The 17,359-nt window shown below is 41.3% G+C and overlaps 1 protein-coding gene across 1 annotated transcript in view; it reads left to right on the top strand.

Moving 5' to 3' along the window:
• Positions 1–7,324, top strand: part of tspan18b (tetraspanin 18b) — a 30,865-nt gene extending 23,541 nt beyond the window's left edge. The window contains exons 3-9 of the mRNA XM_029432933.1: positions 1,764–1,859; positions 2,950–3,144; positions 4,312–4,386; positions 4,473–4,571; positions 4,794–4,970; positions 5,628–5,711; positions 6,448–7,324. Coding sequence (XP_029288793.1) covers positions 1,764–1,859; positions 2,950–3,144; positions 4,312–4,386; positions 4,473–4,571; positions 4,794–4,970; positions 5,628–5,711; positions 6,448–6,495 — 774 coding nt within the window. The 3' untranslated portion in view covers positions 6,496–7,324. The remainder of the gene's footprint in view (positions 1–1,763; positions 1,860–2,949; positions 3,145–4,311; positions 4,387–4,472; positions 4,572–4,793; positions 4,971–5,627; positions 5,712–6,447) is intronic.
• Positions 7,325–17,359: the final 10,035 nt, after the last annotated feature.

The raw sequence follows: 17,359 nt of genomic DNA, 5'->3' as shown, positions 1-17,359 counted from the left end.
AGGTGATTAAACCATAGCTCTAAATCAATTTCCCTGGGTCTGGGGAGGAAAGAAGGAGAGGAATAAATAATAAGCCTCGGGCTGGTGATGGGAGGAAATGTTCTCATTCTATGTTCGCTCGCTCCCACGGCAGGCAAAGAAAGCGTTCACATCTTTAGCATTGTTCAGCTTTATTGCCACAGCAACTTACACAAGCCTAAAATAACACAAAAAACACGTTGGCACATTGAAATTATAATCGGAAGGAAAAACAAACCAGTGCGAGCACAATAACATAACTACAGACTAGAAAAAGATATGGGTCACATTTTTTCTAGTTTGCGTAATTGCAATACTTCTCTGTAAATTGGAATTTGCAGCAAGCTCTTACTTTGTTAATACAGTGGTTTGGAGAGATTATGATTTATTTCACCTGGAAATGTGAATTTCCGATTCGAAGACGTGAAAAGGTCGACGCTTTGAGCGACAGCAGAGGCCCTTTAAAGACTGACAGGAATCAAAGTTGGTGTCGATCATAACCCAAGCTTCACCGGCGCCTCAGAGAAGCAGACAGATCACCCAGAGAAGTGACAACACATCAGGCTTTGGAAAGACTGCCTGAAAATTATGAGATTACATCTGACAGATGTGCTGCAAAGCACACACAAAAACAAGGCTTTTTAACTTTTTTGTTTTCAATTTGAGATGACGGCGTCTAGCTGCCTAGTTGTATGAACCTATTTACGATTCCTCAGAGAAGTCTCTTTTTAATCTGCGTGTTACTCAGCCTTAATCTTGGCTATCACTATGGGAGAGCTAATTAATAATCACAACTACAAAGCAAAGAGTTCCGGGTCGTTTCTGCCAAATAATTAATTTTCTTCTTTCACTGAGACTGCAATTATAACTGCCCCACACATTTCTTTATACTTCAGTTTTTGCAGAATATGTAGAGATGATTCCTTAGACAATTATTTTCCTCCCTGAGGGAAAAATCTTGTTAATTTCTAGCTTGATAGGTTAAACAAATGCTTCAATGAAGGCTTTGTGGTGCATCAGACATATATACTGTAGGTATACAGGGTCATGGATACTGAGGCACCCATGTTGTCTCCTAATGCAGGAGAGGCGTTGTTCATTAAACAGGAGTGCCTCCAGGATGGGCCCTCATCAGGGAAAGTGTGTATATGTCAGATAGAGGGCTGGCTGGTGGGAGTACAGGGCTCCTGCCTCTCATTTCATTAAGTAGAAGAAGCTCCATGGTAAAGGCCATATGTTGTCGGTTAATGCGCATGAAGTCTAAGTCAGGACTCGTATCCCTAAAAAGCTCTGAGATAGACAGCCCCTCGAGTCATTCTGAACCCAGGGACCCCATCTGTCCAAAGATAGGTAGTGCTGATAGGGAATGAGGCCATCTGACTGTGAAAGCGCGTTTTAAAATGACATAAGTTGTCACGGTGTGTGGTGAGATGAATTGTGTCAGGTTGGGGTGACTCTGTGTGGCACAAACTTGTAGTTACTTAAAGATTGTTGAGAGACTATAGCTGGTGCCGTGCGCCTCAGGGGATAACAGGGTTTTCAGCTGAAATTGGACCAAATGAACCGACAGGCCTGTGTGTCTATTGGATGTTTGAGTGGCAGAACTCATTAAACATGTGAGCAGAGTATTATTTTCTTGACAGGTTCATCTGAATGCCTTTCCCGCAGCACAACTCGAATACTGTAAGCATTTGGCAGGATTCATTAGGTGGCACATTTTTAATGTTTATGTTGTTTTCTTCCAGGGGCAGGGAGAGGCTTCAGCGCGGGGGACGACCATGGAGGGGGACTGTCTCAGCTGCATCAAGTACCTGATGTTTGTCTTCAATTTCCTCATCTTTGTAAGTATTTTTCATCTCATTCTCAGAGACACTTAATCTGGCAATGTCTAAAGTTAGTGTCAATCTAATGATTTGAAATGGGCTTTTGGCTGCCCCCTGCCCGACTGACTAATGGAGCCACATTTGCATTTCATTAGACGAAGGCAATCTTGATTCTATCAAATTCTCTTTTGATTAGATTTTAGTGTGCTGACACACATCTGAGGTGCACTGTGCCATGAAGAGTTTGTGACTGGCACCTGGGTTTATCAGTCTTGATCAGACAATCAAGGATAATCCTGTTAGTCTGAGCCTGTAAATGGGGGGAGGGTCTAAGTAAGAAGGTTTGTCTCTTTTCCTGCTTTATTAAGCGCAACCAAACCGTTTAGAGACTCCACTCAGACGAGGTTGTTCAAGGCCGAGGTAATAATGCAGCCAGCAGAGCAGAGAATGAACTTGAGTGTTAGAACCACTCAATAACAACAACTGTTTTCCACTGACATCCCTTTGTTTCTCTCACACAACAGCATTGTTCAAGTCCAATCAGCTTTCAAAATGGCTACCTCCTCTCCTCATGCCATCACCTCTGCCATGAAGTGGCGTTCATTTGCAGAAACTCAGATCTGTCCTTGTGACAGGAAGAAGGAGATTGGGGTAGAAATGTGTCAGGCTCAGATCTCTTCCACCCCCTACCTCAATACTTTCTTTTCTTAATCACATGAGTCACCCCACTTTGGCTGCAGATAGGGTTTTAGTGAAAGGGAGGATGGGAGAGAATGGAGGCTGCAGTGCTGTGCATTTCTTTAGCAGGTTGGGGGGTTAGTTGAAGCGGGGTAGATATCTCCACCCACCCCCCCACCGAGGCATTATGGCTTTGTAGATTTCCGGCCTTTTATCTGCCCTCAACTCTCACCCAACCTTTTAGAGATTTGCATTACCAGCAGGTTTTCCTGGCAAAAAGCACACATTTATTTTCCATTATATGACATCTTGTTGATATTTTATGTGCCACTGGGGATACCGAGCTATCCTCTGAATCTCCATCAATTTTTAAAATGCAGCCAGTTTCTGTTTTGTCTAACTAGTGTCTTCTTTCCATTTTCTCTATTAGCTAGGGGGATCTTTCCTCCTGGGAGTGGGAGTGTGGGTACTGGTGGACCCCACAGGGTTCAGAGAAATTGTTGCAGCGAACCCCCTGCTGTTCACTGGTGTCTACATCATCCTTGGCATGGGAGGCATGCTCTTCCTTCTGGGCTTCCTTGGCTGCTGTGGAGCCATCCGCGAAAACAAGTGTCTGCTCCTCTTTGTGAGTTGGCCGACAAATTTAAGATGTAGTTCTGTTACTGATCCTGTTTGTGTGCATGTGTGTTGATTATTCTGTCTGTCACATTTTGGACTGTCTTGCTTGAAACAGAAAGCCAAAAGAGCAAAATGCTATTTTATGTGCCTTCATGCCTTGAGCCTCATGCATAGTTAATGCTGAGTGAAGCGGGCACAGCCAGAATGTGATTTTTACTGACTGACCTTTTCTGCTACTCATCCACCTTGTCCCAATCTCACTCTCTCACACTATCTCTCTCTCACTCTCTCTCTCACTCTCTCACTCTCACTCTCTCTCTCTCTCACACTATCTCTCTCTCACTCTCTCTCTCACTCTCTCACTCTCACTCTCTCTCTCTCTCACACTATCTCTCTCTCACTCACTCTCTCTCACTCTCTCTCTCACACTCTCACTCACTCACTCTCACTCCCTCTCACTCACTATCTCTCTCTCTCTCTCTCTCTCTCTCACTCTCTCACACTATCTCTCTCTCACTCACTCTCTCTCACTCTCTCACTCACTCTCTCTCATACTCTCTCACTCACTCTCTCTCTCTCTCACTCTCTCTCACACTCTCTCTCACTCTCTCACTCACTCTCTCACACTCTCTCACTCCCTCTCTCACACTCCCTCTCTCTCTCACACTCTCTCACTCTCTCTCTCACTCTCACTCTCACACTCACATTCTCACACTCTCACACTCACACTCTCACTCCCTCTCACTCACTCTCTCTCTCTCTCTCTCTCTCTCTCTCTCTCTCACTCTCTCACACTATCTCTCTCTCACTCACTCTCTCTCACTCTCTCACTCACTCTCTCTCATACTCGCTCACTCACTCTCTCTCTCTCTCACTCTCTCTCACACTCTCTCTCACTCTCTCACTCACTCTCTCACACTCTCTCACTCCCTCTCTCACACTCTCTATCTCATTCTTTCACTCACTCTCACTCCCTCTCTCTCACTCCCTCTCTCTCTCCCACTCTCTCACTCTCTCTCTCACTCTCACTCTCACACTCACATTCTCACACTCTCACACTCACACTCTCACACTCACATTCTCACACTCTCTCACTCTCTCTCTCTCTCTCTCTCTCTCTCTCTCTCTCTCTCTCACTCTCTCTCACTCTCTCTTTTCTTTTGTCTTATTGCAGTTCTTCATGCTCATCCTCCTCATCTTCTTAGCAGAGCTGGCTGCTGCCATCCTGGCCTTCATATTCCGGGAGCATGTAAGTTTCCTCAGTACTCACTTCAGAAACAGATATATCATCCCTGTGAGGACACTAACCTGTGCTCTCGCCGGCAATTATTTTAGCTGACCAGAGAGTACTTCACCAAGGAGCTGAAGAGACATTACCAGGGCTACAACACCACTGACGTCTTCACCTCCACTTGGAATGCCATCATGACTACAGTAAGGCCACACCACACATGGCAAAGAGCTTTGTAGCTTTTACCAAGTCATTGCTTTCACCAACAGTCTGTGGAAACAAGAAGGTTTTTTATTTTATAGATAAAACCCTAGACATTTGGGTCAATATTCATGCTGGATTGTCACACTGACCACAGGCCAGTGCACAAATAGGCACTCAGAAATAAGGGCTTCTTCTCCTATTCTCTCCTCTCCTCCCATCAGTTTGACTGCTGTGGGGTGAACAGCCCAGAGGATTTTAAGGACAGCCTGTTCAGGCTGATCAACCAAAGTCATATGGTGCCAGAAGCCTGCTGCCAGCGTGCCAGTCAGACCGGGGAGTTGGCCTATATCAGCCAGGAGCAGTGCTTATCAGGCAATATGATGTTCCGCAATAACAAGGTAACTTCTACCACGACATCTTCTCTCTCCCTTGTCCTCTCTCTTTCTCCCTCTTTCCAAACCACCTCCAGCCTTAATTAGAGCAGGAGATGGTTGAAGGGTGACATCCAGGGACTTGCAGACTCTTCCATTGCTGATTAGTGCTTTTAGGTGTCATAGGAGGCCATCTTTGTGTGTATGTATGTGCGTGTGTGTGTGTGTGTGTGTGTGTTGGAAAATTGGAATTCTTATGGGAGCGTACATGTGTGCAAAAATACAGGATAATAAGTGTATGAATATGTGAAAATTAGCTGTGCTTCACAGTTGCACACATGCACACCCACTTCCATGTGTGCAAAGGAAGCCTTGGAGTGAAATGTAATTATAGTGGAAGCTGTGAGGAAGAGGTTTTTACCACACTCTCCACCTGTTGTTTTTTTTTAACCACCAGAACAATGCGAGATGTCCACAATGTGTGTCTCTCTCTGTTCATTCACACAAAGAGCCCTCATTAAAAGGCAGTGAGGCTGGAGTCCCTGCTTCCCACTCATTCAACCGGGCCTTTGTTCAGAGCCTCACTCGATTAAAGCTGTTATGTTACTTTAATTGTCTCGGTAATTCTGAAAGTTTATAGCCTATTGATTCTCTGCTGAGCGTCACGTCTTTGTGTGTCCACAGGGCTGTTACTCTGCAGTAGTTGACTACTTTGAACTGTACATCTATGTGGCTGGAGCGCTGGCCATTGTGGTGCTGACCATTGAGGTATGGAGGTTTTTAATTTTACTCTATTCATCACATAAGCAACCTTTTCTTTGTCTCTCCAGTAATGTGAATATACATTAAAAAATGGGGAATTCTGCATTAGGCTGAGGCTATTTGCCTGGATGTGTGTAGTGCAGTGTTATTTGAAAGCTTAGTGTGGCAAGATCTCCATCTAGTGGTGGGAATTGGTCAGTACTGAGTTCGCTTTTTTCTTTACACTGTTTTCTTTCCCAACATGCAGCTCAGCACAACAGTTAATCTCACATCCACAATGCACTAATGAAACACAACACTTCATACAAATCTCAGGATCAACAGAAAACTGTCACTCATACTACAATGACCCTAAAACAACAGTAAGAACCCATAGCATTACAATATGTATGCTATTCCCTCTGAAGTAACTAGTATTTATTTATGATTTATGATTTTCTAATTGTGCACAAACCAAGACTTCATTATTATAATAAAATGAATGGCACCTCTTTACTGCATGGATTGTGCTTCTGAGTATTTGTTACAGAAGATAATGAGAAATAATGCAGCATGCTTTAGTAGGCTTTATTTTCCTAAACCAAAGTTATTCCTGTGATGCAAAGCAATACAATATTTGCTATTCATGTTTAGGAACGGTACAGATATAGAGACATCATTGTCTGTGTAGATGTTGCAATGTGTAATCTAGTTTCGCATCTTTTTTTTCCGTGTTAATCATTTGTTTTCTTCCTTTCCTCAGCTCTTTGCCATGGTCTTTGCCATGTGTCTCTTCAGAGGAATCCAATAGAGCTTCTCCATCTGTGAACTTCTTCTTCTTTTTTTTTTTTTTTAAAGGGAATTCAGGAGAAAATAACAAAATGGACACTTAAATTTGTTGATCTCCTTTTCTATTTGCTAATTGGTAGAAAAACAAACTCTTGTACTTCACAGCTGGACTTTTGAGGTACTGGGTGGCAAAAAAAACAACAACACGTACACACACATAAATCAAAGAGAAAGTGGGAGATCAGAGACAAAACTGATGTAAAAAGATTTGTGTGTAAAGTGGAAACAGTAATTTCTTTGGACCAGGTCTAGCACAGACTGGGTGTACAGTGGACCAGGCATGAGGACCGGGTGAAGCCTGAGCAGAAGGCACTGCACTGACTTTTGGATGAAGAATATTTATATTAAGTAAAGTTGGCTTAACTGTAAAAAAAAAAGAAGAAAAAAAAAAAAAGTGTTTTATGTACACTTTGGCTGTTCCCTTTTCCTGCTCATGTATACTGTAACACTCCCTCCATACGCCTTTTTTACAGCCACTATTCTTTAATGCTGTATTATATAAGCTGTGTGTGTGTGTGTGTGTGTGTGTGTGTGTGTGTGTGTGTGTGTGTGTGTGTGTACATACGGGATGCTCTTTTTGAATGTGTATGAACTAGTTTGTGAGCATGTGAGCTCGAGGCTCCTCATGACCCTTCCCAAGCTTGAAAGCCAACCTCTGATTCTTTTTCTATTTGTATGGTGCTGTTTACTGCAGTAGTGGTTATAATGTGGTTTTAGGTGGTGAAATGTACGTGTATGCATTTGTATTAGATTCTTGAAAAGTCAATGACATAAATGGCATTCTAAATGACTTTCCTCGTGTTTTGGTTTTTATTTTGTTCTAAAATTGGTTGAACAATTTCAGATGTTTATAAATAGAATTGACCTGATGCGTCGCGTTCTCCTCAGTCCTCATTCTTCATCCTAACGTGATGAAAACGCATCCAGTACATGAATGTTTTTTACAGCCTGATCAACAACTTAATTTGGTAATGATTATTTAGTTACTGTTTGCCTTGCTAATTTTATTGCCCATGATTTAAAAAAAATAATAATTCTAGTTTAACTGCGAGACCAAGATATTTGTTAGAATAGAGCGTTTTCGGCTGCAGCCTTGTGGCATTGGTGATTGATCTCTTTAATAACAAATCATTCGTCACTGCTGCACCCTTTTGACATTTGAAGAATTGAAAGACAAAGGATGGATGTTTCATTTATTGATGAGCCAAAGCATAATAAAATGTGGTTATAGGCCACATATGGCTCTTGGTGTTATTTTGATAATGGACTAATTTTTCACTTTGAATGCATTAGCTTATTGATTCCTCAAAGAAAAATCCATCATAAGTGTGAACAACATACAGTAGGAATGAATAAGCTGTGTCCTGTGTCGATATGTCAAAAGATAATATGATGCAGTTACAATTTGTGAAGTAGAAAATATACCAGTTTGTCTTAACAAGGAGTGGTTTCACAAGACTTTAACTAAATCCAACTAATAAAAAGGACTTCAGTTAAACATCTCAGGTTGTTGGTTGTACAAACCTGTCTAGCTCTTGGCTGATGGTGTTAAGATTCTCTAAACTAATAACATTTTACTGAACTCAAGCGCTTTGTTCACTACAGCAGAGAAATGTGTCTGCGGAAATAATTTAACAGTGATAAAGACTTTTTTTACAACTCAGGAAAACACTAGGGAGGAAAGTTTAAAATAGGACCCTGTGGTCTGTAACTCTTCTCAGTGTATTGTATTTGTCAGCAGTAATGCTTTAAATTAACTATTTCATTCTGTGCAGCTTAAAATGCAAAACTAATTCTAGTTTCACTACACAAAGCTGTCCTAAAATATGTACAACCAGCACGGGTAAACAAATCCATATACTAATGTAATGCCTGCATCTTTGGCCACTAGGAGGCAGAAAAACATCAAAACAAGATGGATGCTGCAGGTCTATGTTTTTGCTGTGAAGCACTTTGGGCTGCAATTCTTGTATGAAAGGTGCTATACAAATAAAGCTTATTATTATTATTATTATTATTATTATTATATATCCGTCGCCTGTAAGCCTGAAAAGTTGTTTAGTCCAACGTGTTATCGAATAAGTGCTTCACCTTCAGTGTGCAACATAAATATTCATTTGGAGTCATGTTTCTGACCACCTGATGAAAGTAAGTACGACGTTCACTCTGCATTTGGCTCTGTGTTGGTTTATCTTGGTGTGCTTGCTATGACTTCAACGGGCCTACAAAACTTAAAAACCATGATATCATATTTCTTTTTTAATTGAAGCTTTTTATGAACATAACCTCTTGTTTATCTTGACTAAAAATAATGGAAATTATTGTTTGCATTCTGGTCTCGGGGCCTAATTAGCTAATATTTACACATTGAGGTAGGCCGACACATATTTCCTAATATGCAACTCACAGCAACTACGATCAGGTTACATGACAATGAACTAACCTTGTGGAGCGGAATACAAAGTGTGTCTGTAGAGCTCAAACACTTAGATACCTGGGATAACCTTGTAACTTATGCCTAAATATCTTTGGGTTTAAGACAAACACTTAGGAGATGTCATCATGGTCATCATCTTTACTATTGTGTTGGGCATTTTCCCTCTTTCTGACATTCTGTACACTAAATTAATAATTCATTACAAACAAAAATAATTGACTGATTAATCAAAAAATAAAATAATTATTGTTTTATGTTATTGCAGGACAAATGTTTGAATTGTGAGGAATGTATGAAGTCTTTCAACGATGTGCTGCATCACTCCTACTGGCCTGTAGATGCAGAGGACACCGGAGCATCCATTATTTGGCAAAGAGCACCGTCATCAGGTGAAAGGATGAGTTGAAGATGTGCTGGAAATCCTGTGTAAAGAAGCTGGAATATAACAGGGAAATAGTGAGAGTGAAGTGCACTATTAGGCCGGCCCGCTGAGCTGGGGGCTGTTTAGCTCTGTCAAGCTAAACAGCTGTTACTTATTCACTCTTTCCTGGTTGCCCTCCATCATTTGTCCCGGTCGCTCACAGGACTCTTGGTCGAATAAGATTTCTTAAGTTGACTTGACATGATTCCATGCTGAATGACTCATTTTCAAGGAGCTTATGAGCACATCTCTGGTAAACACAAGATGATGGAGCTTTTGCATGATTCTTGGTGGAGAAACTCAGTTTTACAGATCTGTCCTTTAAATCAACGAATCGATTAGTTGTATGAGTGTTAGTCGAATAAGAATTTCTTAAATCGAGGACAACCTAATTCTGGAGGTGTTCTGTCCATCTTTGAATTTTATTCAGTTCCCTCTGGGTTTGGTTTCGGCCCACAGTGAGTCGAGCTTATAGATCTAACAAAGAGTAAGTCAGATAGAACGTTATCCTCTAAATGGGACTTATTTGCTTTGCATTCTGGGTAAATTGGGACTCTTTTGAAACTAAAAAAACAGCAGAGCTTCAAGCTGCTCAGCACTGTTGAGTAAAGATAAAGCAGAAGAAAAGGTTACTGGGGTCTGTAATAAGTATTTTTAAAAACTTCTATTGTGTCTTAACTCTGGCTCGTATGGCTTCCACTTTAAGATTATATCTATTATGCTCACTGAGGATTAAAAAAAGACATTCATGCTTGAAATGTTAATCTTATTGTACAATTTACCTTTCCCAGATGTCTAAAATATATAATGAATAGATGCAGCCCAGTTTGCATCTTTGTGTTCAGCCAACGATGAATGTACAGTAAGAGCCAACAGTCCTTTATTTCACCACATGAGGGCGGTAGCATTCCTACTTCTCCATCCACTGCTTGTAAATGCATAGTATCTGCCAAGCATCAACAAGAAGGGACTTTTGTATAGAGACATACACATGAGGATTTCAGCAAGTATTTATTTGTCATCATTTTATATGTTGATAGTTTTTTAAGTGTTTTTTGATTATTTTAAGTTTGTCAAGTACACGCTCCTCATTTCATAGGTTCAAAATGAGAAATGAATGTTGCTGTTTGCCACACACAAATATAATTAAACACCATCTGTATGTTCCATGGTGCCCTTTCACAGATTCTGTAAATATTAACTCCAATCTCAAGAGGTCTGAGATTTTCTCCACTCCCAAGTGTTGACTGAAGCAAATTTGACATGACTATGAGGCCGGACCTTCAAATTAAAACAGTGTGTATTTGGTATTTCAGGCACAGTTTGTGTTTGACCTGCTGATCAGAAAGTAAGCACCAGTAGCAGTCAATGTGTCAGAGCCCCCCGCCCCCTACCACCATCTCTTCCCTCCCATTTGAAGTGTCTGCACTGGTTAAGGTCAGGATCTCACTGAGTATTTAACAGCTGCTAAGTGTTACTGCTGGTCAGCACTAGCAGCTCCTGATCCTGGTGGTTTCTCTCTCCAGCACGCTCACACATCCCATACAATTGATATTAACACAAGCCTGAGGTGTGCAACCTCTTCCGGCGGCGCCATAGCAGGCGTATAGTGGAACAGCTATTTTGTAATAGTTTTGTTATTGATCTTGCCTCTAGAACGACGACGCTTTAATCCAATTTAGACCAGTGAAATCAACCTGTGTTGACACACTGTTAGGATTCTCTTCCGTTGGTTATATCATGCACATTAAATACAAAATTATAAAGTTTATTTTATTTTTTTATATGAATTGACAGTTTGTAGTAAAACTAACTAACTAAAAGTATATTTGATTATTTCAGCATTTTCCATTTTAATTATGGCCACCAGAACATCCTTGCAAAAGCTTTTTGGATCCTCTCTACAGTAACAAATATTAGCGTAAAAAAAACTCCTTTGTTGTTATTTTGTTACCAGTTACAGCGGTAGGATTTGTAGTCGTCCTACTGCTGTTAGAGGAACTTGTGTAAAAGCCCTTAAAATAATGTTAGATTTTTTTCTAGTCTGGGGTCACTGCAGAGGATTGATGTTGAAGTATCTACCTCTTTGCTCTAGCGTTGTCTTGGACCACTACTACTCTTCTTTCCCCATAAAAATTCCTACCAAGAAAAAGGGAGAAGAGAGCGCCGGATGGGGGGGGGGGGAGTGGTGTGTCAGAGGGGCTCCGCGTTCAGTTTGTTTTAGCCCCCTGTTTGGAGAGGAAACTTTCATTGCTTGATGATTTATGAGTGGTTAGACTCCCAGGGGAATTAGAGAGTCCTTTTTCCTGCATGTAATAACCCACCCTCTAACATAAAACTTACGTTTCTCCTTTGTGTTGTGTTTATCCAGTGTGAAAGGTGTTAGGTCCGGTGGGGAGTTGAAGGGCCTATAGAAGCCTCTGAGGATCGTTCAACACAAACCATACCAGGGGCAGATGTGACCGCAAAACTCATTGTAGAAATGTGAAAATTTAAAGAAAATACCCAATAAACTAAATAATGCTGCAGCCCACAGTAACAGCCTTGCTGTTGTGGTAAGGAACGACTGAATTGTCCCACAGTACCAGTGGCCTCAGACTCGACAGGGCAGTCTTTGTGACGCACAGTGTGGTGCCCATGACCCAGCATGAAACAGGAAGTGAGCTGGAAAGGCCAGGAAATGAGTCTGTAAGGATGGCTCGTTTCTCAGGCCGAGCATCACTACTGTCTCGAGAGATCTCTTGTGCTCTGTGACTCATTTGTGGAGAATGCTTTTTTCAGTACACAGGACTTGGATTTAGATAATGAGTACAAATAGGTGGCCCAAGCTGTCCCATGTGAGAAGACCACAACGTGCTCTAATGTTACAAAGGAGAAGAGAAATGTTTTGCGGCCGGCCGTCAGCCAAGTGATAGTTACTGTATGAGGCCACTTCCACTTTCCTCATTAGTTATCTTTGTTTTTTTCACCTTCTCTGCTCCCCCTGTGTTTCTGTGTAACAAAGTTTCCTAACAGCTGGAGGTTAATGTAGCGCTTAGCTCCTTATTGCACGCCAGATTTTCTCACCCTGTGGCCTTCGCCGTCAAGCCGTTATCTCTGCCTGTCAATCAGGTCCAGAGTGACCCGCTGCACATGAGTCCACGAGAGGTCAACTGTTGTGTATGTCTGACCTTTGAGCTCTGCAGCAGGAGGGCTTCTTGTGCAAATGCACTGAACAAGGCTGGACTTAAATGCACAATAAATCAGAAGGATGCTTCACAAGATCCATAATTGGAAGCATATTGACGAGAGAAGAGACAAAATGCTGCTCTGGAGCAAAGAGGTTGAGGAGGGTAAGAAACACGGCCTGATGACAAACTTGAAGAGTGTTGGAAGGAAATCTCAGGCTGCTGATTTCAGTGTGTTGACTTAGATTTAAAGATCTGAACAAAAACTAGAGGAATCCTCAGGGTGAGTCATTTCATTGGTACAGCATGCCAGCTGACAGCTGAAGCCAGTTTTATCAGTCATTCTATTGATGTTCTATCATATGCGTGTTGTAAATACAAAAATAAAACCTCTTTATAAACTTAACCAATCTCATCTTGTACGTAATGCTTCTGCAAATATGCGCTTTTATATTTTCCTGTTACTTTTAACAATGCTGCTGCTCTACAACAATAGACGAGTGCTGCTTTAACCCACTAACCCAGTGCTCAGATCCACAGCGTTCACCCATGTGTCAGTACCACTTTAAATCCTTTCCCTCTCTGTTTATGTTAGCATGTCAAAAAGCCACAGCAGACATTTCCACACTAATAAACTTGAGTTTTATTAGTGGGAGTCAGTGAATGATGTGAGCCATCGTGAGGCTGTCTCCATGGTTACAGACCACAGTGATGCCTGTCAGGCAGCTGGTTGGGCATTTTCTGTTTGGTGGCCAGCTGATGGGAAAATGGAGGAGAAGGTGGAGACTGACCACAGATTAACAAAGCCATCTAATACCTTCTCAAACATGAGAAAATGCTGCTCTGATAGACTCACTTGGGGCTCGCTGTGAGTTTTGATTCTAGATTTGCATTGTGCCAGCTAATTGCAACGTTTTGGTTTGTATTTACCTCTTTTTGCACCGCAGACAATTTACATATTGTCGACTTTGTTGCGGACACAGTAGTTACACAAATAAGCCTTCAGACCAGATAGAAAATAAATCATTGTGGTTACTCCCTAAATGAAAGAATACAGATAATACGTCTCAGCGCTCACACAGTGGCCTACTTATGATTTCCTGTACTGCTGAATGCTATAAGAAGGTTACTTTGCATACCTACTTTAGACCAAAATCTTTATATAGCTGCTGAGGTTGTGAAAGAGAGTGATAAGAAAAAATGCAGCACAGGCAGACTGTGCCACGTTCAAGGTACAGTGGAAACCTCTTAAAGTGGTCACATCTATCACTATAAGTGGATGATCGTTATAACCAAATGTGTTTTCTGTTTCTTTATTTCTTTATTTCTCATGCAGATTACCATTTAATTAACATTTGTATATTTATCACATGAATATAAACTAATGAATGGCACAGATTTGCTATTAATTTCAGTTCAGTGTTTTAAAACACAATATACAAAATAAAGCTTACTGTAGTTTAAATTATAATTAGGCTATAGCCTAAAGCAGGATTGTGTTGTTTACAAATTCAGTAACGTCAGTAGAGCTAAAAGGCTACTAAGCCATAGCTTGGCGCTGGTTTCAGAGCATCCGGCCTGAAAATAAACAGCCAATCAATGCCTAATAATATATATTTTTAAATGCAATCTTCTATTTAAACATCATTTGTATAGGAATGATTATGTCCTAATGACCCAAGCTTTTTGATCCATATAGGCGGTTGATCTGTGTAATTACCACATCAGAATACAAAAACTCATGAAGTTATACAACTATTATTCAGCTTTGTTTTGCTGAATCATATTTTCCCCTCACAGCTTGGTAGCAAATGTTCCTGAGGTCCACGATGGATCTTCGGCCCAGAGGTTTTAAAACCTTAGTTTTTAGTTTCAAGACTAAGTGACAGAAGAGGACCACTTAGTTTTCATACTTTATGAACAGGTATGAACACTGTATTTGCACATTTACAACACTGCAGATGTGCTCGACAGTATGAGATGAAACTGATCTCGTTGATAGAGTTGAGTTGTAGATAAGTTGATAGGACAGGCTGGCATAGAGCCAGAGACCCCATTAGAAGGAGCTCAGGGAAGTAAGGTATCCATGCTTCTCTCTCAGTAAACCTCTAAGACAAGTATTCCTCCTACACTCATCTCCTATTGCAGACACAACTACTCGTCAGATCCTGTGATGCACAGACATGGCGACATGCAAATACTCGTTTTTGGTTCAGTTTATTTCTGTCATTCTGAGTTAAGTGCCAAAATGTGCATACAATGTCCCAGCGAGTTTCACTGCAGAACGCATTTTAGCTCAGACAGTAACATCCTGTCTCTTGCTCATGCTGTTTTTCTGTTTTCCTTCTTTACTGGGTTTGCAAATCTTACTAAAACAGATGTCACTCCTTCTACATTCAAGCTGTTTAGGATTGGTTTCTTGTGTGTGTCAAAAGCTTAGCTAAATGTGAGCTGTTTACTGGCATTCTCAGCTTGTAATGAGGAACGTTTTACTGGACAAAGTGATGTATGTGGTGTTTCTTCCTCTTCAGCCGCCTGCTCCTCTCCACAAAGCCGTGCTGAGGGGCTGTAGGGCTGACTTATGGCCACAGCAGGAGACTGCTCGGTCTTTTATGTCCCTTAGGACAGCATCAATATATCAAGCTTCTGCCGGCTCTTTTGATTTACGACAGCTTGTCACTTGAAGTTATTTGAGTGAGGTAGACTTTGGTTTCATAGTAGCAAACATGGCCTGTGTGAATTTACATGTCTGAGTTTGTTTTGTGTAAGTTTTTCTTTATTGGTCAGCGTGCTGCAGTCCTCTGTAGGATTCCCTTTGTTGGTCCAAAAGTAAGTGGATAGATTTGCTTTACAATGCAAGCTTCAGCTTTATTTTCAAACTTAAGGGATCATTTAACAGAGTAAGCTAAAGTGTCAGCTCTATAATATGACCTGTACGAATTTATTTTGCTGAAAGCTGATATTAGTGCTGATTTACAGCCTTGGCTTTGCTAACGATGGCCCTTAATGAGCAGCTCAAGCATCCACTTGTTTATGGAGCAGGTTGATTGACAGGCCAACCAATGGAAAAATAAAGTTGTGAATGAGGAATTGGATCTGTCCCGTCTTTGCTATATCAGCAGGGCCCTAATGTAGTGGGGTGAACTTTGAAGTGCCCTAATGGTCTTCATGGTCCTTTGACCATGCAGGCTTCTATTAAGGGTGTCAGTGAAGCCTGGCTGGAGCAGCGTGACCCATTAGATTTAATGAGTGCTGTTCAGGGCACAGTGGGCTGCTCTTCTTCCTCTCTGCAAGTGTTTATTTATCTCATCCACCCGTGTTTTAGACCGAAGGGGAGTGTATAGGCGGGCAGGGGGAATGTCTCTTTAACTGTCTCTGATTGTATCAGTCCTGTGATGACCTCCAAACTCCGTCTGCATCAGTTAGATGGTCTCACTGGGTTCATGATTTGCGCCTGGGCCTTTTTTAATTTGCTTCTCATCAGTTATTGAAGGATAAGTCTGGTGATATTCATTATTTTTCAACACTGAATTGAATATGGTTCATTCCTCTGTGCCATAGACCTCCTGCTGTCTAAAAAGGATTAAGATCACATCCATACTCCACCCTTGTTTGCGCCAGCTGAAGTGTTTCTGCATTACCATAAACACAAGCAGTGTAAATACTCACCAGAGACCCTAATTCCAAGCTAAAACATTGTTCCCGACAAATCCACAATGTACTGCTGGTAGAGTAGCATTTGATTTAAAAAGAAAAACTAGTGTCCGGCTGTTTTAGGAAATTATTTTTGCCTTTTTTGAAAAGGAAAGTCGTAAAGGTTTGAGTTTGTTGCTTTTGGTCTTTTCATAAGATCTGTTGACAATAAGAACAATCTTGAATATGTTTAGAAGTGTTACCCTGTTTTTGAAGAGTTCTATGTTCTAATTATTCTTCGTATTCTTCATATTTACATCGTGAAGGACGTAGAAGAGGAAAAGGCTATTGCATTAGAAGTATTTTTGAACAAGCCTGCACTGAAGCTGTCCTATTGGCACCCCCCTTGATGATCTGCAGTTCCTTGACTAGAGCCGGAGGTTTTAGTGGGTGACAGCAGCCTTCTTTCTCTTGAGTTTTCCCATTCTCGTGCGATCAGAGTACTGCAGTTAAATTCTTGCACAACTTTGGAAAAGACAGCTATTGTTGCTGGGAGCCAGCAGAAGTGGGAGAGCTCCAACATTCTTCGTAGGGCAAAGACCACAGCGATGGCAAGATGTGAATTGGCACGGTTATCTTTTTTTGTTTTCTGGCCATGCCTTCCCTTTGTCCTACGTGAGAGTTGTCTCAAGTTGTTGTGCCTTCTATGGGTGATATTCAACATAAAGTTTGAAATAAAGGGGGAATTGATTACAGACATAGTTTATGATGCGTAGGAAAAACTTTTTGAAATGATTTGAAATGTTTTTCTGAGGACTGTTTTGTTGCATGATTGAGTTTGTTTTGCAAAAACAAAGAACATCTGTGTGAAACGATGTTGCATTCTGTATTGCATGACAGCTTTCTCTCGCCCCGACCATAACTACAGTTAGCCAAAGCCCACCTGGAGGTATTTAAGTCCCGTTCAAACTATTAGATTTAACTCTGGGCTTAATGGCTCGGGCAGAGCATCCCATCTGGAAGCTGATGATGCGAGAAAAAGAATGGGATCACATATCCACCTTCGACCACATACACACACACACACACACACACACACACACACACACACACACACACACACACACACACACACTTAACTTGAGTTAGTTGTATATTACATATTTCT

This window comes from Cottoperca gobio, chromosome 6 (genome assembly GCF_900634415.1).
Source record: "Cottoperca gobio chromosome 6, fCotGob3.1, whole genome shotgun sequence".
Taxonomy (NCBI): Eukaryota; Metazoa; Chordata; class Actinopteri; order Perciformes; family Bovichtidae; genus Cottoperca; species Cottoperca gobio.
Note: the sequence above shows the minus strand (reverse complement) of the source record. Positions and strands in the feature narration are given on the sequence as shown.